Here is a 20,741-nt window from a genome sequence, read left to right on the forward strand (position 1 = left end):
TAGGCGGTGTCCACTGGTGGAGTGGGAGGTGGTAGTGGGGCAGATGCCTCCTTGCTACCCGTCACTTTGCACCTGGCTCTGAGTATCATTTTCTATCTCAAGTTTCTAAACCCAGCCATGTGTCCCTGCCAAATACCAAACTGTGTTTTACTCCTCTTCTGCTCCTGTGACCCCCAGACCTTTGGGGTTTTGTGTTTTTGCAGTGAGCAAGACAGTGAGCAGAGGTAAATCTGATGGTACTGGTAGAAATAAAAACTCCAGCCCAGTAGAAATAACTCAAAGTAACCCAACGTTTATGGCAATGTAGTTGTTTTCCTAGAAGAGGCCTTAGAAAGAGCAAGAGATACTATGTATGGGCTCAGGACCTGTATTGTGTTTGAAGAAACCTGCTCTGCCTACGTCTGGAAATAGTTTTCCTGGGTCTCAGTTGAAGTTTAAATGACTTCTCCACAGAACAGACTGCTGTCTCCCGTGTGCCTGGGAGGGGACTTAGATTGAAGTATAGCATTTGGCTTTGGTTTGCAAAGCAGATCACTTGAAAATGTTTTAAAATACGTAATTCTTACCAACTGATATACAGAAAAGTGACAAATCCTAATAGGATCAATCCCTTCTTCTTTGCTGGGTAACGGTGCGGTGTGGCAAAGATTTCCAGGACAGCAAATGGCAATACAGCCGTGTGCTGAGGAGAAAAGAGAGTCCGTCACTGACCTGTCACAGTGCCTGGCCTTCGGATATTGCTGATCACGAAGCCCAAGAACCTGCCCCTGAGTGTAATCGTATACAGACGCACAGACTTCATTTTTTTATAGTGAAGAAGTACCCCTCAGTAACAACACTGACATTTTGTTGTTAGTATGCTCTAAGAAGTACTCTAATGAGGTCTGCTTGTAGAATGATCTGCATTACTTTATAATAGGTGAGCTTTCCTTTTACATTTTATAATGCAATAAATTTTTTGGTAATTCCCATTAGAGTACAAAAGATATCGACATCTATTGTTATGTGTGCTTGAGGATGTCAGAAGCCTCCTCCTTGAACTCATTAAGCAATTGCTGAACTGCCTTCACGTTCTCTTCAAGTCGTTACTGTATTGTATTATATTGTCATTTATTATTTACTCCAGTGCAATTCCGGCATGTTGTACTTCTCTCTGTAAACTGAAAAAAATGGTTGTAAACATACAGTGCACATAAGTTAGTGGTGATTCAAGATGATGAAGGAACTTCAAAGAAGCTTAGCCAAGAGTTAGTAAAGAGTTAGCTGGCTGGAGAAGCTTTTTGTTCTCCTCTCTTTTTTTTTGTCAGTTTGATTTGTATTAAATAGCTTCAGTTTCAAGGGCTTTTATGATGGTGACTGTCTGAGCACAGAGGATTTTCAGCACAGTGCAGAAACCTTGGTGGCACTGACTGTTTGGTGGGGAGCTGCCTCCAAGAGTGACGCTCCTCTTCTCGCTGTGGGGAGGCTGGGAGCACTGCGAAAATCCTTCTGGGCTCAGATGTTAAACAGACACTGTGGGGTTCTTGGGACACCTCAACTTGTCAGCTGATTTGTGGCAACTTCAGAAAATAATCTGTTGGGGTGAAATTTCCCCACTAAAAAATTTGCTATAGTCCCCGTGCAAGCAAATTATAGTCTTAAGTAGCAATACCTAGGGCAGAAGGACTAAACAACACTGGGGAATGACACAGTAAGAGCAGTCAATGAGGTGCAACAGGAGAAAATTATAGCAACAACTGTAGCTGACCAGTTGGTAAAATTCCTATTAATTTAGCGAATAGTTTCATGGGTAGATGGGGGAAGAAAGTGGGGGAGGGCAGCAAAGAAAGATAGATAGACTTTTAAATAGAAAAAAACCCACCAAACTAATGATTTTTTTTGGGTTTCCCTGAAGGCACAGCCTGCTGGGTGTATGGTGAGACGTTTCCTCTTGTCCCAAGGGAATGGTTGTAGTACCTTCAATGTACGTATTTGTCAGAAGCTGTGCTGAGTATCTGGTATGAGTATGGTGTCAAAGTTTTATTGCTGTATATTTATAGTACAAATTGCCACAAATACACATGAAATTCTTTAAATGCACATTGGGCTACACACAGCATGCGTGAAAACATTCTTTACCTATTTGGCTAAGAGGCAGACATCCGTTTGTGTCTGCTGCTGCCAAGTGACTGCTCACTGGAAGCTACACGTCCTCCCTCAGGCCCCCCAGGAGCTGCTATTCACACCTGGCTGTCCTACTGCCAAAATAACCCTTTCATCTCAGTTATCATTTTTCAGAGAAAAGAGATAGGAAAGTTTTATTTGATGTTCCAGTTCCTCACACTCACAGGCACCAAGATTTTTGTCTGTTCTGTTTCATAAAGATATTCTTCAGCTCTACAACCTGCTTGGCTGATAGCAGAGCTCTCGTTGTGTTAGTACAAGTGATGCCTGGATTCATTTAACCAGAAGAATGTGTTCAGTGCACACAGTTTTCATATATAATCCCTGTAACTTTCTTTTAGTCAGAAATCTATGTGTTAAGCTGCTTTTAGAATGATTAAAAAAGACGTTTATTTTCGACAGGTGGTCAATAGTTTGTCTTTGAATAAAACCAAAATGCCTATGCAAGACAGCAGTGATGGAAACTTGCATTTCGTCCTCATTTCTAGGCTTTAGCCTTTCACGGTGCATTTGTCCATTATGCAAAGTGGATATAAGTCCTGGTTTTCATCTGACATCCAGCGGGCTACAAAATTCCTTTCGGACTCATGAAATGTCCTTGCTAGTCTTTTAATTAATTTAAACACTTTTAACAACTGTAAGCTGGTTGTTCCAGCTGTATTACTGCTGTCCTAGGAGTTACTAGGTGAGATAATCCTGTGTTGAAGTGAACAGTTTTCAGGCAGAGGGGGTTTTTATGCTCAGTTTTTGGGTTTGGGACTTCTTGTTCTCAGAGGAATGCTAAATAAGCACAAGTCAGCAATATGATGCTGCTTAAATAGAAAAGGCGTGTAGCGTACTGGGATGGTATTAACAGGAATATTGTGTGTAAGCAAGACCTGGGAGGTAACGAAGCTGCTCCACCTGAACTGATGAGGTTTTGGCTGGCACTCTGCCTCTGATTTAGGGTACCCCATTTTGACAGGTGCAGATAGTTTGGAGCATGTCCAGAAAAGGACAGCACCAACAGCAAGAAAGTGTGAACAACAAAGCAGTCCAAAGGCAGACGTAGAAATCAGGACTGAATGCATTGTTGCGCGTAGAGAGAAAAGGAAAATGAGAGAGGTTTCAAAGGCTTGAGAGGTTGATGCAGTGATAACTGCAATGGGAAAGTTCTCTGCATCCATCGCAGGTAGGACCAAGGGCGATTGGCTCAGTTTTCCTCAAGAGAAACGTAGCTTTATACTGGGAAATATGTAGCACAGACAAGCAGGGAAGCGACCACCTAGGGGAGCTGGGCAAGCCCTTCCCAGGAGAAGCTAGACAAGAAGTTGACCGTGATTCTGCCAAGTGCCCTCTGGGCATCTCTGACCCAGCCTCAGCTTTCCTCTGAACCAGCTACCAAGGGCCATGCAGACTCCAGAGCTGGGGCAAGCACGCGTGTCCAGAAGCAGAGGGTGAAAGCATGCAGAAACGGGGGCTTCCCTCTTGTGACAGGAGCAAGCTATCGTGACTAAGACCACCAGCGTCTCCACGTGTTTAGCCAACTTCTCTTTCTCAGTTCATACATCTCTGTGCTGCCTTACAATATGTGGATCCCTCAGGAAAGGGGAAGAGGGGAGAAAAGTGGAGCTCTGCACCTCATTTACAATTTCTCATTTGCCTCGCAGGAGTGAGCAGCACTGCACGGGATGATGATGATGCGGACAGTGTGATAGGGTCACAGGGAGCAACAAGCTGGGGGTGGCGGGGGGGGAACTCACGGCTCTAACACACACAGTGGCACTGCAGACGGGAAGCAAACTGGTAGTGGTTGTGAAAGACAGTTGGGACCTCTTCCCTTTATGCCGTGTTGATTTAGAAAATGCCGATTTGCTTAACTAGTAATTTTTTGGTGGGCTTTTCCACTTATGGCAGAGTTTGAGAAAATACTCAGGGGCCCATAAATCAAAGGAGGTTTGAAAGTTATGGGAAAATCTGGAAAAATTGGCTGCTTTTAGAAAGAATCAAAAGTTTAGTGGAAGGGGTAGGTTCAAATTTCTGCTCTGCCTGGTTTACAGAGGCTTGAAGCTAAGCTTCCCACCACCTGGAGGGGTGCTTCCACCTCCAAGAGCAGCGAAAGCAATCAGGCATGGGTTTTTGTGAACAGTTTTGTGAACAGTTTGTTAAAGGTCTTGGATCTATCTTGATTTGGAGGACGGGAAAAAAAATAAAAGAAAGAAATTCATTGTGGCATAGGAAGGCTCCCTTCTTCCCCAGTCCAATGGTGACACTGGTACATGACTAAAGTGTGTGCTGTACACATGATCATATTTTAAAAAATATTTTGCTATCAATCCAATTTTATTTATTAATAGATTGTTAGCTTATTCCTAGTTAGAAGGAATCACTGTGTAAATTAACTAGACGTGTTTTTTATTGGGCCATTTAAACTTGCCATACAGTTGCCTTCTTGAGACAGATTTGTACAACAGTTCTCAGCTGCTTCATGCACCCCCAGGATGAAATTTTTTTGGTTTAGCATTTTTTCTTTGTGGATATAAAGCTTTTTTTTTTTTTTTCCTCCTCCCACCTCCCCCTTTCCTTCTTATGTACACATACACCCCCAGGCCAAATCTGTGGAAAAATCTTCCCTTGCACTTCTGCTGTCCCAAGAGTCTGCTGGTGACTTCATGTATTTCTGCTGAGCCCAGTTTGTCCATTAACGGTAAAATCATGGTGGAATTTCTACCGAATAACCGAGCATGTTTACAAAAGCAGATGCATATTTATACAGCAGACACCAGAGGAATGTGTGGTGCAAAGCCTGCCCTTTGCCTATGACATGCAGTTGGCTTTCCAAATGATTTCCCTCTCACAGCTGATAGACGTTGACTTTGGCAGCATCGTTAGTGATAGACCATATATCATGGTTAATCATATCTGCTGAAAGACTTTAAAGACTTCTCGTATCTTTCTCAATAAAAAAGATGTATTTTCTCATTCAAGTTATTTTTACCATAGGTCTCTAGTGCGTGCTCGTTAAATATACTTTCAACCCTATTTAGCTGTGCTTTATATCCTTAAACTGACATATGTCTGAAGAGTGAAGTATTTGTATGGGGCCAAATTAAAATACAAAATTTTGCCTTTTGCTTTAAAGAAAACTTAATAATTAAGCTCAGATTGACACAGATCAAAACATTGGCAAAAATTGCTGGAAACAGTGACTCATTTTTTATTTCAATTAACAGTTTCTCAGTTTCACATATAAACAGTGAAACTGTCAAAAATAATTATCACAGGGAGAAAAAACCTATTTCACTCCAAGGTAAGGAAAACAGGCTAAAACAATAGCTGAGAGTACAGACCAGGCTATCAATGAACCGAACTGAATCAGACAGGTTTTTTCTTCTCTTGCCAGGAATCCTGTTAAATACTTATTTTTACATTCTTTTAAATATTAACATATTTACTTGTGTAGTAACCTCTGTTTGTTGAAGAAAGCTTTCAACTTACAGATTTTTTAAGGACAGAAGTATTTGAAATGCCTTTTTTAAAAAAAATTGTACAGTGGAAAGAAGTTATGGGACTTTCAAAATTATCAGAGACATTTTGTTAACGAATCGCACTTATAATCTGAAGTCTGACTCCAAACATTTGATTTAAAAATCCTCTGTGGCTCCTTTTGGCACTTATTATGATTTTTAACTTTAGTTTGGTTTCTTTGCTTTTTTTCTTGACGAACTCAGGTAAATTTGAACTAGTTATAAAACTGCAAAATTGTTTTTGTTGCTCATAAACTCTGGCGTATGAATACAGGGGGAACAAAGTTTCTTAAACGTATGCTGAACTTTATCTGAAATTTTGGCATGTTAACTCATCTCCTGCGGAGAAGGATGAAATTATGACATTCTCCTGCTTCTTTATTTTTTGTTTCCTACCCTACGTTGTATGTTTCCCAGGATACGTTTCAGGTTCATGAGTTTAAACTGAGATAAATAGTCCTCTCCGGATATTACTTCCACAGTTTAGTAAGACCATAAGGAATTTTTACTTCCCATATTTTGAGTAATTTGTCTGTTTATTCAAAGTTTCATCCTCGTTTTGCTGTTGAGAATATAAGTAAAAGCAACTTTCCTGGGGCTGAGGAGACAGGGTTGGGTAGAGTCTGTGTTCAGCTGCAGGCTCCAGCCTAGGCTGAGTTTTAAGCCCATGAATAATCTCCCCAGAGCTGCTGAGATCACTCGTCTGCCTAACGCGTGCGTCGCAGTTTGACCCTGTTTGACTCCAGAGTGAAGGAAATGATGCCTCAGTTGACCATAGCTGTTTGTTTCTAATTCGTCTGCATGTACATATCCTCTGTGTCTGCTTTCCATTAACATGTGAGACTTCAGCAGGGGATTGTTCACAAAAAGTTACCACTGGCCAAACTAAACTCCACTGGGCACAGTTGGACACCATCGGGTGCTTTTGAAAAACTGCCCGTGTTTCTCCTTTCAGACAAATTCCCCACAGAGCTTGTGTGCTGGCAGCCACTTGTGGCCAATACTCATGCTTGTATCTTCTCCATCAGTAGGTTACTGCAAAGAAAAAGTAAAAACGCACTTCGGTGCTGTCTTATGAGGCTCGCGAAGCCCACGTTCATCTGTTGACCCTTGAGGTATTCACTCAGTTATTCAGCTCATTGTTGGGAAACGTCCTCTTGTCTATGGAAATTTCCTTGGGTTGGATGCTTTCATAAACGATTACAGCCTGTGTTATCTGAGCATAATAAAACTGAATGGCTTCCTGTCACCATAACCTCTATTTAGTTTTATACTCCTCATAATTTTCTGGATCTCTGTACGCTCTCTCCTTTCATGGCTTCATTTTGGAACAAGTTCCCTCTTTTGATTTATTTTGCTATGATACTGCCTTCATTCAAACGCCTTCTTTAAAATTTCCTTTTGTAATCTGTCCTTACACATTTTTCTTCCTCTCTTAACTTTTATTTTTCAGGGTGGGTGGAGCTTAAGCATTATTGTTCATTTTATGTGCGCAACTAGGACATTGATGTATTTAGTCAAACATATAATTCTCTCTTAGAGTCACTACCTGTCTTTTATATTCCCAGACATCAGTGGATTTTGAAGGAACCACAAATTTGTTTTATGGCTGGAGCGGGAGGCACAAGGAGTCCTGTTACAGAGCAGGTGCGGTGGCAGCAGCCAGGAAGCCATTGCTCGGTTGAAGTCCACCAGCACTCCCCTCCGAACTGTCAGCTACTAACTGCTTCTGCCCTTCTCAGGTCCGTTCATGCTCAGCTGAAAAGGACCGTTGGGGTTTTTTCCCTGCTTTTTCTGAGACGTTTAGGTGGTTTGGAAGCAGTCTTGTGAAAAATGGATGAAACGTCAGACCAGTTGTATGATCAAAGTTAAAAGAGCTTTGGAGATAAGATTGCCTGCATGCACACATGCATTTTTGGAAATAAGGCCCTGGCTGAATATCCTATTGCTTACTAGCAAATGTTTTGTCTCTGTGTCAATGCCAGCATTTTAATTGCATTTCTCCCTGACATTAGATACGTAGTCTAAGAAACTGATGTTGCACTGCAGCTGGAAGCTGACCTGAGACTGAAGTGACACATCCTTTGCTGTGGAATATTTGTCTCCAGCTGTTCCTTTGTGGGATGGGTTACAGAGACTGCACCTGTGCACGCCGGGGTAGCAGCAGCCCGGGAGGAATCCCTGCCATAACATTTCTCTGTGAAACACATACTTTCTCCCTGAGGAAATGGGCTTATGTCAACAGAAATGGAAACTTCAAAAAAATAGATATGTAGCGCTGGGAAAAGCTAAGCATCTTTGCTCTTAAATGTGTGGGGTGATTAATTTCATGTGCCATATCCCTCACACACACATTCTTCTTCTTTGCCAAAAGCTGAATGTAATTGGAAGCCTATGAATGTCCATGGTTGCCAGACAGCTTAAAATTGAGATGCTGTGAAATGCAAACAAATGGAAATGTTTCTCTTTTGTGTAAATCTGCAAGAATTATTAAGCATTAAATACCAATTGCAAGGAGAATCGTTTAGGATGGTCAAAGATGAGCCTGAGCTGGTTCTTGTGTACACTCCTGGAGCAGGAGTCCAGTTAGAGTGGCTTGGACAAGTGGGTTCTGCTCCACACACTGAGTTTGCACCCCCTTGTTAGTTAGTGCTGCGGCAGCTTCCTAAAATAGCGGTAGATAGATATAATCCTTCACATAGATGCCCTCACAACAGAGCGAGAGTAATTTGTATTCATATAACTGGTTTTCTTTTCCAGAAGTAAAGCATACTGACCCAAAATAACATTTCTGTTGATGTAGTTGTGTCCATACCGGGAAAGGAATGGTTTAGCTTGGTGGGCAGAACACGAGCAGCTTGTAGATACCAAGGAGCTCCAAGATGAGAGGGAACATGGTGAGTCTTGCCAGTATTCTCACTGCCAGGGCATCGGTGGCTTGCTTCAGTGAAGGTAAATTACTTGTGTGCACCCAGCTTGTTCTTCCACTCCCTTACGTTTTCTTTTTACATTCAGATACTGCTTGGCTACCTTGGGGCAAAGCGCAAAGGAGCTTGAGAGGCTCAGGCCCTGTGGGGTCTGTTGTCATCTTTGCTGAAAGTCTGCCAGGTAAGTAATTTTTCTTCTGTGCTTCCATTTACCATCCTTCCTCCTTTATTCTTAGTTATTTAGCTTACAAGGTCTGCAGAACATGCATGGTTCACAACTGTGTGTCAGTAAAGTGCCCAGGACACTAAAATGCTGATTTTTGTAAAGCAGGGAGGGCAAGACGGTTACAGAATAAATTAGGAGAAGAGACGGCTAAACTAAACTTAGCTGCAGCCTGAAAATAAAGAAAATTGTGCTTTTTAAAAGAACATTTGTGTTTTACAGCAGCAGTGCCTTACAGGCTGAAAAGATAAACCTCCTTTACAAAAAGGCAATTGTACCATTACCATTTTTGTGAACACATCTGGTCAATGTTGGTGCATATCTGATATTTTCTTATAGATTAAAAGGGGTTTGAGTGATCTCTTCTGACCCACCACTGTCCTTCTTTGTTTAGCGTTCAATTCTGTCAGCCCCTTCAAAATGTAGTGTTCCTGTATACTGCCATTAAGTTGAATAATACATGCATATGATTTAATCCAAGCTGTCTCCAGCAGTCAGTTGCCTTCTGGAGAGTATCCAGATGTTGCTTGAAAAGAGATGGCTGGGAAAGAAATAAACAAATTCACTTGAGGAATTGGCCAGTGTATCTTCTGTCTCAGCCATCTTCCACTTCGAAAATCTTGTTCAAGTAAGATAATTGTGCTTGAGACATAAGTAGGGGCACTTTTTTCATCCATAAAGCTCAAAGCTTTATATCAAGATGGAAAAACATAATTATCCCAGGCATAGATAAGTGGAAATTGAGCTGCAGCCCTTGGGTTAAACTCAGAAGGCAAAGAGAGAAACCCAGGCAGTCTAAAGTATTTGGCCTCCTTCAAATATGAGCAAGATTCCTTTCTGCATTAGCCATCCTTTGTGCAAAACAGAAAACGTTTCTGCTCAGAATGTAAAAAAAATGTAACGCTCTCTGGATGACTCTGGGCTACCAGGTGGGCAACGACACTTTCCCACTGTAAGAGCAGTAAATGTGAGAAAAATAAATGGCTAGTTCAGTTTTTGCAAGGAAGGTGCTGCAGCATCACCATGAACTCAAGGAGCTTGGTATTCTTGAAGTGTTTTTGCATGCCTATTTTTTAGGTTTGCTCTTCAGTTACATAACAACATATGCTTTCCTTATTTACAACTTTAAAATAGACCGAGAAAAAAAAAATACTCCCACTGCAAATAATATGGCACTGACATCTACTACTGATACGCCAATGTCTTTTTCCACCAAAGCCAGCTAGATGCTGCCTCAATCTGCCATGAAATGTCTGTAATCTCAGAGCCATAAAGTGTAGCAACGTGCAAGGAAACGAACCCAAAAAGTGTCTGCTTGGCAATCAGAACTTGGAGATTGTCCCTTAAAGTGTCGGTAGCTGCCTGGATCTTCTTAGTGTTCCCAGTAGATATTCTGGGTTGGATAAAAGAAATGCCTCAGATAAGCCTGAAGGCACCTGTTGGAAAGTGTCCCAAGTCGTGGGGGTCATCAAGAGCGAGCATCAGTCTATGCTGGTGGCAGAATGTTTTATGCTCAGTAGTAACTGGGAGGAAAGTTTCCCACCCAGGATCTGTAAAGCATGAGATGTCTGCAGTATTAAGAGCTTTAGAAATAAAGTACTAGATTGTGATAGAGATTTGCTTTCTGTGAAGTTTGTCTCTCGTCAAAATAATTTTGAAGAATTGTTTTCTTTTTTTAACACCTGTTCTTGACATTTCTGAAAAGGAAAAGCTTTTTGTTGTTGTCAGAATGACTCTGTTATGAAATGTAGGTGTAGGTAGGGTAAGAAAGAACTTATAATGAGCGTGTTTGACGGATTTCTGCAAAGCATTTCTGCACATGAAATAAAAACGTACATCCTAGCACCTCTCAACCTTCCCATGTCATAAACAAATGTGGAAATGGAAAGGGCAAATTCTCAGCTGTGTGCCGGGATTAAACCAAGCAGCAAAGCCCATCTCCTCTCAGCTGCACCCTGTGCCTCACCTTCCCCACCACCTCCACTACCGTGAACATTTTAAACTTCAACCAGTCATCCACACCAGGTCCCAGACCTGAAACCAGTGTGATGCTGAGGACACAAGAAATCTTTCCTTTTGGTGGCCGATGGTTTTGAGAGAGAGCGGTGCCCTTTTGCATCCATGCTGAAGTTTGGGCAGCGACGTAAAGGCCCTGGTGGAGATGAATTGGTGGGCAGAGAGCAGGTGATGAGGTTAAAAGTGCACGACGACGGCTGCAGCTTATCGCTCGGGTATCAGCAATGCGGACATACCTATGTGTGTTTGGATTCCGGGCACACATATCTGGATACGCCTGTGTAAATGAAGTGGCTGCTCAAAACCTTTAGCAAGTGTCCTCAGCCAGAAACCCCGAAGCCTCCTGCATTTACCTTCAACATGCATCGGGGACGGCTGCAGCGGGCTGCAAAGCATTGTACTTAAGAAAGGGAGGCTGGAGAGAAGTGAGCCTTCTATGCGATTATTTCATACTTTTTGGCTTCTCTGATTCAGTCTAGCGCTGAACCTCTCCCTTCTCTCCCCCTTCCCATTAGCCCCACGAGGCCTCCCTGACCTTACAATCCACCCACGGTTTCCATGTTACTGTCAGGCTCCTTACACTTGACTGATGAGAAATATGTGATTATTCAACACATCATAAAAACGGCCAGAGCAAATGAAGGAGAAATCTGGAAAGTATTTATAGAAAATCTGTAAACAATCATTGCAATTCAGCTATTCAAAGCTGTGCACACATTAGCTTATTAGCTGTAGAGCTGTCAGATGTTCTTTGGTTCTTTCACCTTTTAAAAAAATTAAGAACTGCTTTCTTATACTCCCAGCCATTTTGTATTTCATAGACCTCTGTTTGCAGAAATTTATTTTTTGAGCTACAATAAGTGAGGTTTGGGGTTTGTTGGGGTTTTTTGGGGGTTTTTTTTTGGTTATGACTACACATCATCTCATTGACTTTAGAGGCTTGACAAGCACTGATTCACTGACATTCCTTGTGTGCTAAAAGGCTTCTTGAGATGGCTTCAAGCACATGCAGCTGTTTGCTGCGTACAGCTCAACATCAGATTCAGGTAAGTAGGAAGGAGCAGGTGAGAAAGAAGCCGTGAAACTCTTCTGGAAAGGGACACAATGCAATGGTGGGACACGCGTTGCAAATTCTCTCTTCTCTGCAAGAGGCAGGGGTGTTTCTTACTCACCATAGCATGGTTTAACCAGATTGGGATGACTCCATCAAGGCTTTTGGGGTAAACCAGCTCCCGATTGTAGGTATATAGTGTCCAAAAGGCTATAGACACAAACTGGAACCAAAACACACAGTGAAAGAAATTTCAAATTTGACTAGTGCTTTCATTTCTGGGAAGGCAAAACATCTCTTACATGAAGAACGGTGATATTGCCAGACAAACTCACGCACCTCACGTTACAATATAAAGAAAGGAATTTACTCTGAGGTGCAGTGTTCTGTGTTGATACTGTGAGAAAAACCTCCTTTATAAACTGCCAACACTGACACTTTCTGTGGAATACTAGATTAGCTTTAAACTTTTTTTTTTCTTCCTTTGCAGATGGGATCTTTTGATGGTCCAGAAGTTCTGCTCAAGGGATTGGCTGTCAAGCCACAGTGTTTGTTATGCTCAGTAACAAAGTAAAAACAGATCTTGGTAGGCCAGTTCACATAAAACTTACCCTTACCGTCACAATTCATAAGCCTAATTCCCAAACTGCAGGTGCAAGCTGCACTGTGGGCACCCATTTTTCTCCCAACAGAGGAGGATTTGCAGTGGGAGAACTTAACTGGAGGAAATGAATCCTGGTATTGGTTACTGATACCTGGAATCTTATTTGCACATTTCTGGCCTGGCTTTGAGCATACTTTGTGCTTGGAGTTGGCAATCAGGGGTGTGAGATGCTGGAAGAATGAGACTGCCCTGTGCCTCTGTCCTGCAGGCACAGTGAGGATGCCTGGGGCAGGGGGATATGACAGCAGCATCATGAATACTGCTGTGCAGGGAAGATAAATCAGCCAGTCTCTCTGTCTCCATCCCTGGCAGGATTTTTTTAGTAAGCCAGCTGGCTGAGCTGCTCATGGACTAAAATTAAGCAGCCCTTTGGGGTTCAGAGGTGGCTGCAGGCTTCGCTTATGCAGAGAGGTACCTACATGTATAAGTAGCCCATCAGTTCCCATCCAAGCCTCAGCACCAGATAAACAGCATTTTGATAAACAGCATTGTCAGTGAGGGAGTAAGTGATCCGTGATGAACCTGACATAGGCTGTGCCTATAATTGTCCTGTGAATCTGCTTCTCTCCAGTGCTTATTTAAAGCCACCCTGGAGTCAGAGAAGGAGGTGTGCGATTTTGCTGCCTCTTAGGTACTCTCTCATGTCCTCCTGTCCATGCTGCCCTTTAGAGAAGCACCCTAAATCAATAAATCCACAGCTTTTTGAACGCTGTGTTCGCTTGGGGACAGCCACCCTGAAGCTTGTGCAAGAGGCTTTGCGTTCAACCATTACAAGCTTCAGCACTGTTTCTTCTTCTAAACGGTCCAAATCCATTTTCAAATGATGAAAGAAAGCCCGCAGTTGTTATCTATTTTGGACATGTGCATGTTATGCTATACACCCCTAATCATTTATGCAAACATTATTTTTACAGAGGTTACTTACTGTGGATGTTGGGAAAGCCAGGACACTGAAAAGAAGGTCTCTGCTGGAAATTACGCACTTAGCACATCGCAGTTTCTTAATTAGTCTCAACACATCAGCCAGGAAGGACACCCCATAGAAGGCAGCCTGCAAAACCTAAAGTAATTACACCTAATGAGGGAAACTCATCCAGCTTTCATTAACACGTTCCTCAATGAACTCTGTTCTTGCTCTTCAGGGAGCCGTTTTGTTCGTGAGCTGCAAGCCCACGTGAGGGAAATAGCTGTTGGCTAAATCTTTTTTACTGTGACTGAATAAATAAAGTTCTTCAGCAGATAACTTTAACAGTATCTCATTTAACAGACTAAACAAGAGATGTGTGATGTGATTCAGATGGGAGAGGTGGAAGAACATGTTGAAAGCCAGCTCCTTCACACTTCCTATGTTAATTGTTGGGTTCAGTGTATATTGAGCAGGAGCAAACAAAATACGCCAGGAAATGTTTCCTGTAAAGCAACTGCTAGATAGCGTCTCCCACCATTTACCCAACACGAGGTCTGCTTTCCGGGGACTCGCGCTGCAGCTGATCTCAGCGTTGAGCAGCTCAAAATGTTTAAATGTGAGAATTAGGTGTAGAAGTGCTCAAAAATGGACCCTCTTCTGCTGAACTCCAGGGGGTTCAGGAAAGGATTTCAAGTGCTTAGAAGCAGAGATCCAGACTTCGCTAAGTAAAACTGAGAAAGTTAAACCATTTATAGTTGGAGTCAGGGGGGTGGCTTGTGGTGGTTTTGGTGTTTGGGCTTTGTTTTTTTTTTTCTGACTTCAAATCATTTACAAGCAATGAGGGTGGGGTTGTTTGGGGAGAGTGCTAGGAGGATTTGGTAAAGAATTAGGTATGTGCACAGTGACAAAACAGAATTCCGCAAATTGTGTATGAAATTGTCACAGTACTGTGGCTCAAGCCAGTGTTGCTTTTCTGATTACTTCATTTTCTCTTCTAATGCTACACAGCGGTTCAAGCTGAACCCAATTTGTCAGGCACACAAAGGCAAAACCCTGCAGAAAAGTACTTCTCCCGCGGGCTCCCTTGCATTCAGCACTGAGTCTGGTTCGGTTCTGTTAACTCAGGAGGTGGCCTCTGCTTTTTCAGGCTGGGTTGTCCCGGCGTGATGCAATATTGGAAGTGCAGCCTACTGCAAGCACTGGACCAGCTAGTGATGCTTAAACGGAAAGAGGCTCTGCTACAGCTTTCAGGGTGAGATCTCTTTTGCCATGATCTTACTCTGAATCAGATATTTATGTAGAGCAAAGTGTCTGAAATTGTGGCTGGTTACTTCATCAGTTTCTGAAGGAGCCAAGAAGGGTGGTGCTTGGGAGGGGACAGAATTAGTGCAATGCTTTTTCATCAGAAATTCCTTTATTATCAAAACATCTGAGGGAAGGAAGGGACTACGATTTTGCTGTGCCCATTTGTTACACAAGGGTTTCTACAAGCTTTAGTTTGCAGAGACTGAGTCTTCCTGGGGATCAAAACGACAGTAGTTTGCATTTGACCAAAGCATCCTTGCAGTTATCTGTAAGCCTCCCCATCCATTATGTGGCTTCCCAGCAAAGGGAAAAGATACATCCTTCCTCGCCTATCCTTTCCACAGTCCAGGTGGTCGCCATAGTAGACTGCAGCCAGGTGCCACCGGTGGAGTGTCCCCCCTGCCTGCACAGACCCACAGCGGTGGAGGCAGGGACGTGCTGCCGCAGGCTGGTTAACTGGCCCGGGGTCACCCAGCGGGAGGTATCAGAGGTCGTGCATCACCCGGGTCAGCTGCAAAGCCCCATGTTTCCTTCCAAAAGCATGGGGCGAACAGCCACATTTTTACATAAAACCCCCCAAGCAGCTTCATCAGAACCCACATATGGTTTTGGTCAATTCTGAGGCACCCAAACCAGCTCTTTTAAATGTGGTTTTTTTCTCCCTCTCTCCCCATTACCACAATTAGCGTCTGTAACTGCAGGCACACTTTTGGTCAGTAGAGATTCAGCCCTCCAAGTCACGGGGTCTCTTTCAGAAAAGCCTGTACCGGGGCGCAGCACCTAGACCCAAGTACACGTTCAACCCAAACATCTATCCCAGACCTTGGCCTCGCCAGGCCACCAAACTCAAGTCCCCGAAGCGCTAAGAAAAGCCTGGTTACAAACAGAAGCTCTTGTTACACCCTGTAGAGTCAGCAGTAACTTTCCATAAAAAGCATGAAAAATGAACGTGAGGGTGGTGACAGTCTGGTGACACATGGTGACTAATTGCCAATAAAGCAATTAGGGAGAGGCCTGGTTCCCAGAGGATGGGGCTATTATTATCTTGTTCATGGTCAGCCTTACATTAATCATGGGACAGGGAGAGGCTGCTTCTTCCCCCCCCCCCCCAAAAAAAAAAAAATTAACTAAAACAAACATTTCTGAAAAGAAACAGTCCCAAAACAGCCACATTCTCAGCCTGCTAAATATTCTGTCAGATGCAGGGGAGGACAATATTATCTTCCGTATGGAAAATGCTTATCTGAATGCATAACCTGACCCGTTTCTCTGGCTGAACGTGGAGAAGAACAACTCCTGAAGAAGTTTAAACTCAGTCTCAGACCAGGTTTTGCACTGCTCGTGCGACTGTCACCGCAGGTTCAACGGGTTTTCAGTCAGTTTGTGATCATCTTGTATTTCCAGGAGCAATGGAAGAATATACAAGTCATTCCCAAGCCAAAACCTGAACCTAGCTAGAACCGTCCCTAGTAACGCTCAGTCTGGCAGGGTCCACCACAAGTAGAGTTGAGTCAGAGCTCCAAACCCGTGCTTTTCCAGGCTTATTCCTATAGGAAAGGTGCATCCAAATCTCAGTCCTTCACTAATGGGAAATTATTGACATTAAAAAAAAAAAAAAAAAAAATTGACATGAAAACATCAGATTATTCCAGATGTCCTGTGAATTTCCCAAACAGCAGTGCTGGTGCTCACAAATCCATTGTGACCGCTCATGGAACATAAATCCGCTGGCTGTAAATAAAGAAGATCCCCTAATGTATTCCCACACGAACAGAAGGAAGACTGGAAGCGTTCAGAAAGCTAACGATTAACCCAAAGAGGAGAATATGGATGTGATTATCCCTGTTGGAGAGATGCTGCTTTCCCCTCTAGACCCCGCGGAGCCCCATGGCGCTGGGTGCTGTAGAAATGCTTAATTTGGCCAGATTGATTTTCCAAACTGAGAGTCGTAGTGACAAAGACAAACCTTAATTTTTATCTGCTGCAGTGATCAAAAGGGTGTTTCTGTTTAACTAACCTGACATGATTTACTTTCGCGTATAAGATCTGGCCATATGTGTATATTGAAATCTCCAACTAGCACAAATAAATCGGGCTCCAAGCTCTGCCCTTAAGGGGGGATAAATCCAATATTCTGATATCCAATATTCAACTATTAGACATAACAGTCAACATTTAGTGTGGAGACACATCCATTCACATGATAGAGACCTGGAAAATATGTATAGTAAATACTGGGTCTATTTTGAAATACAAAACAGCTTTCAGGAGAGATGAAAAGTATTTCAATTATGAGAGACAAGAGCGTAAGGAATAAAATGGGGCAGGAATGCAATTAATAGTTTTTAAAGGTGCAGCGTGCTCATTATGCAATGATGTACTAGTAGATTTACAGCAGTGAGCAGATTTTTATGAGCTCATATTTCAGGCGATGAATGATTCAGCTTGTACTCTTTTGTGTCACGGACAAATGAATACAAAATTGTTTTTATCTCTCATTTCTGCTTGTTTAATAATCGGTCAATGAACTCCTTTGATACCAAACCCGGTTATCCTTTTTTTTTTTACTATACTACAAAAATATTTCCTTTCTGAATCTTGATTGCTATGATCATTAACTAGATAAATGAATCTGGAGTAACGTCAGAGCTTAGCTCTCTTGGGAGAGCCGCATGACTAGCAAGGAATTGAATGAGGTGCTAAAAGAGGGTCATATCTAGAAGAAATTCTTCCAGCATCCCTCTAGCAGAGCTAGAAGTCAGGCTGCATTTCCATCCCCGGTAAATGTCATGTTTCCCAGTATTTCAATTTCAGATCAGAGTGAGCTGGCCACAGCAGCTTTCCACAGAAGGAAATTTTTAAATGCAATTCCAAATTGCTAAGAGGAATTTGGGGGGGGCGGGGGAAATTTCCAAGCAATTCAGCCAGCTGGTGCCAGAAGCCAGGCACTGGCAGTCTGGCAGGAGACAAGCAGAAGAGCTGGACAAGGGCTCTGCCTGCTGGCCCCGGGGAAGCCTCCAAGGCACAGCCTGGCCGATCCACTAAACCAGCAGAGCCCAGTGGGAAGCTTTTGCCTGCTCTTCTCTGGGACGGTACCTCCTGGCATCCCAAGATCTTTCTTGGGGCTACTTTCAAAGGCTCAGAAATGTAACACGTTGGGTGTGCACCTGATGGACCTCTGTGGCTGACAGCCACCTCTTGTTCCTTGATGGACTTCAGCAGTGATGGGGAGTGGTTTAATGCCAAACCATAGGACAACTCTTCTAGGCCCTGTGTCCCACAGGGAGCCCTTCTCAGCCTCTTCCTCTCTTATGCAGCAGCTGAGGAACCTTTTTTCCACCTGGAGATACTGACAAGCACCATCCAGATCAACGGGAGAAATGGGGATGAGGGCATGTATCTCCCTGGACCCCTTTCCATGTTGGTAATCCTTTCCTGAAAAAACCCACATCTCTGTAGAAGGACTGCCAGCCTTAAAGGAGTAATTCTGCACACCCTGGCCCCCATTGCCACATTTTCACGTGACAGATAGGCCATACCTTCAGCCCAAACCATCTCCCCGCTGGCTGACAGCTCCATCTCATCCGTCCCATCCAGTCAGGATCAGATCAGTATGTGGTTAAAAGATGGGAGACAGAACTGGAGAAGTGGAGCAAGGGCCCCCGCCCACGGAGATTTAATGAGACCTGAGCTGTTCAGCAGATCCATAAATGAGCTGGGGAAGGGAGCAAACACCGAGGGTAAAGCTTTGTAAATCTTTTTTCTTTTTTCTTTTTTTTTTTTAGTTCCTTTTTGCTGTCAAAGCAAAGCCTGACTGCAAAATTGTCAAAAAATCTGAGGATACTGAGTGCCTGAAAGATCAAATAGCAGGCAAAAATCAGTGTTGGTAAATGCAACGTAATGTATTTTAAAACAAAAACAAAACACAAAAACAAAACCAAAAAACCCCAAGCAACTTCAATTATATATTTTTCAACAGTGGCTTCTAAACGAACTATCACCATTCAGAAAAGAAATGTTGGACTCACTGCGGATAGCTTTCTCAAATTGCCAGCTCCTTGCTCACCAGTAATCAAAAAAGACAAATAGTTAAGAATTGTTAAAAAGAAATAAACAACAGACAAGGAAACACCGTTAGGCCACTGTACAAATCCATGCTGCGCTCACAGCTCAGCGCTGCCGCTTGCCCTAGTTACCCCTTCCTGAAACCAGAAAACCGACTGCAAAGGGCAACTAGGATGCTCTAATGAAAGAAGCATCCCTTTGTGAGGAGAGATGAAAAAGGCTCGGACTTCCAGCTTGCAGAAAAGAATAACCAAGGGGAAAAACCTGGTAGAGGTCTCTAATGAGTGACAAAGGAAAAGTGAACAGGGACAGGCGATTAAATTGTAATGCAGAAGTAAAGAGGCATCTGATTCAGTTGTCAGGAAGCAGGTTTACACCAACGAAACGAACTGCTCTTTCACACAAGGCATGCTTGCCCTGTGCTACTCATTGCCGTGGGGTAAGGAAGGTACCAGAAGTATAAACAGGTGTGTTTTTCCTTTGGATGGATGAAGGGAAGGTTTTGAGTAGGTATTAGCTACCTTGGCCTCAATTTATTTCCTGGCGGGGTATGTCAGTATGGCAGCGTGAGGGTGGAGCCATGGGAACTTCATTTGATGCTTACACGTCCTCTTGTCTTGTACAGTCTTCCCCTGATCATCTGCTGCTGGTCACTAAGGGAAGCTGGATGATAATTTCGATGAGTATTTCTGCACCCCCAGATACTAAGAGATGGATCTCTTGCTTTCTCCTCTGGATCTCGTGCTGTAGAGCTGTGTCATACACCGGGTGATAGAACTCGTAATGGTGCCAAGGGGTGGGGTGGAGATGCGGGTTTGCCTGTTACTTTAATGAGGCCAGCTTTCCCAAAAAAACCAAGGAGAGAAGCTAGGCACGCAGTCCTTTTCCTGGGACTTGGCTGGTGGTGTTTTAGTCTACTAACATATGTCCCAGCCAGATGAACTGAATATCCTTAAGGCTGTTGAATCCTGCCCATTTTATCGCTGGCATTTCAGAGAAATTAATTTTTAATGCAACACAAAAAGCCTAGAAGTACTGATACAAAGACAATGTAGCAACAAACCATACATATGCCATCCTGACTGCAGTGATATACGTGCCTTCATCCTTCCACAGCTGGCTTGGCCGCTGAGAAGGACACTGTGGATCCCTGAAGCCCAGGCTGTTGTAGCCACCTCACGTGCCATTCACCACCTTTTGGTTGCAAATATTTCACAGAGTCACAGAATGGTTGAGGTTGGAAGGGACCCAAATTTCCCAAACCCCTGAGGGTCTCCAAAGGCCCCACTTGGAGCTGGGGAACCTTTGAGCTTCCATTGAACTCCACCATTGGAAATCTCCTTCTGAAGAATAAAAGTAGAGATGAACATACTCCAGGCCAGACCTCCCACTGATACTTGAGCTCTGATGGTCACAAAGAATGGACTGAAAGGCTATGGAGGTCCCTGTGGCCATCCTTCAGACTAGCAAGTGTCCCTGAAATTTTCCCCTTGTAGGAACCCTCTCCACACTCCCAGTCCTGCCACCCCACTGCCACTGCTGCCACGAGTCACCAACGAACTGCTTGGGCTGTGAGCAAGCCTTCCCCCCCCCGGGTATCTATCTCACGTGCTTTCATTTGGATTTCTATCTGGTGAAATGTTAGCATATTTAGGAGAAGCAGAACACATTACGGTCTATTTTTTTCTATATACTTTTATGAAATGCAGCAAGCAGTTGATAACACTGTTAAAACACGTGAGATAATGTCACAAGCACCTCTCTCCACAGGCTGGAATTTCTTTCTCATGCTTTCAACCGATTGCCAAACTAAGCATGTACTCCAAGCGGCTAAATTAACACCATCCTATGCTTTGTTTTACCTTTTCTGTCTTTTACAGGACATAAAAACCTATTAAAAAAAAAAAATGAAGT

The 20,741-nt window shown here is 43.3% G+C and overlaps 2 protein-coding genes across 2 annotated transcripts in view; one reads left to right on the forward strand and one right to left on the reverse strand.

Annotated features, from left to right (window-relative positions):
* Positions 1-13,482, forward strand: part of TMEM170B (transmembrane protein 170B) — an 84,724-nt gene extending 71,242 nt beyond the window's left edge. Inside the window, exons 1-3 of the transcript XR_013926776.1 lie at positions 679-919; positions 1,895-11,881; positions 12,377-13,482. The gene's annotated coding sequence lies outside the window, so the exon portion shown is untranslated. Of the gene's footprint in view, positions 920-1,894; positions 11,882-12,376 lie in introns of the transcript that reaches the window.
* ADTRP (androgen dependent TFPI regulating protein) overlaps positions 1-20,741 on the reverse strand; it is a 47,260-nt gene that overhangs the window by 11,435 nt on the left and 15,084 nt on the right. Inside the window, exons 2-4 of the mRNA XM_080379432.1 lie at positions 13,476-13,610; positions 12,008-12,109; positions 567-682 (exon numbers count right to left, since the gene is read on the reverse strand). Of these exons, the coding sequence (XP_080235558.1) occupies positions 567-682; positions 12,008-12,109; positions 13,476-13,610 (353 nt within the window). The remainder of the gene's footprint in view (positions 1-566; positions 683-12,007; positions 12,110-13,475; positions 13,611-20,741) is intronic.

The sequence above is a fragment of the Falco punctatus genome, assembly GCF_963210335.1.
Source record: "Falco punctatus genome assembly, chromosome: 3".
NCBI lineage: Eukaryota > Metazoa > Chordata > Aves > Falconiformes > Falconidae > Falco > Falco punctatus.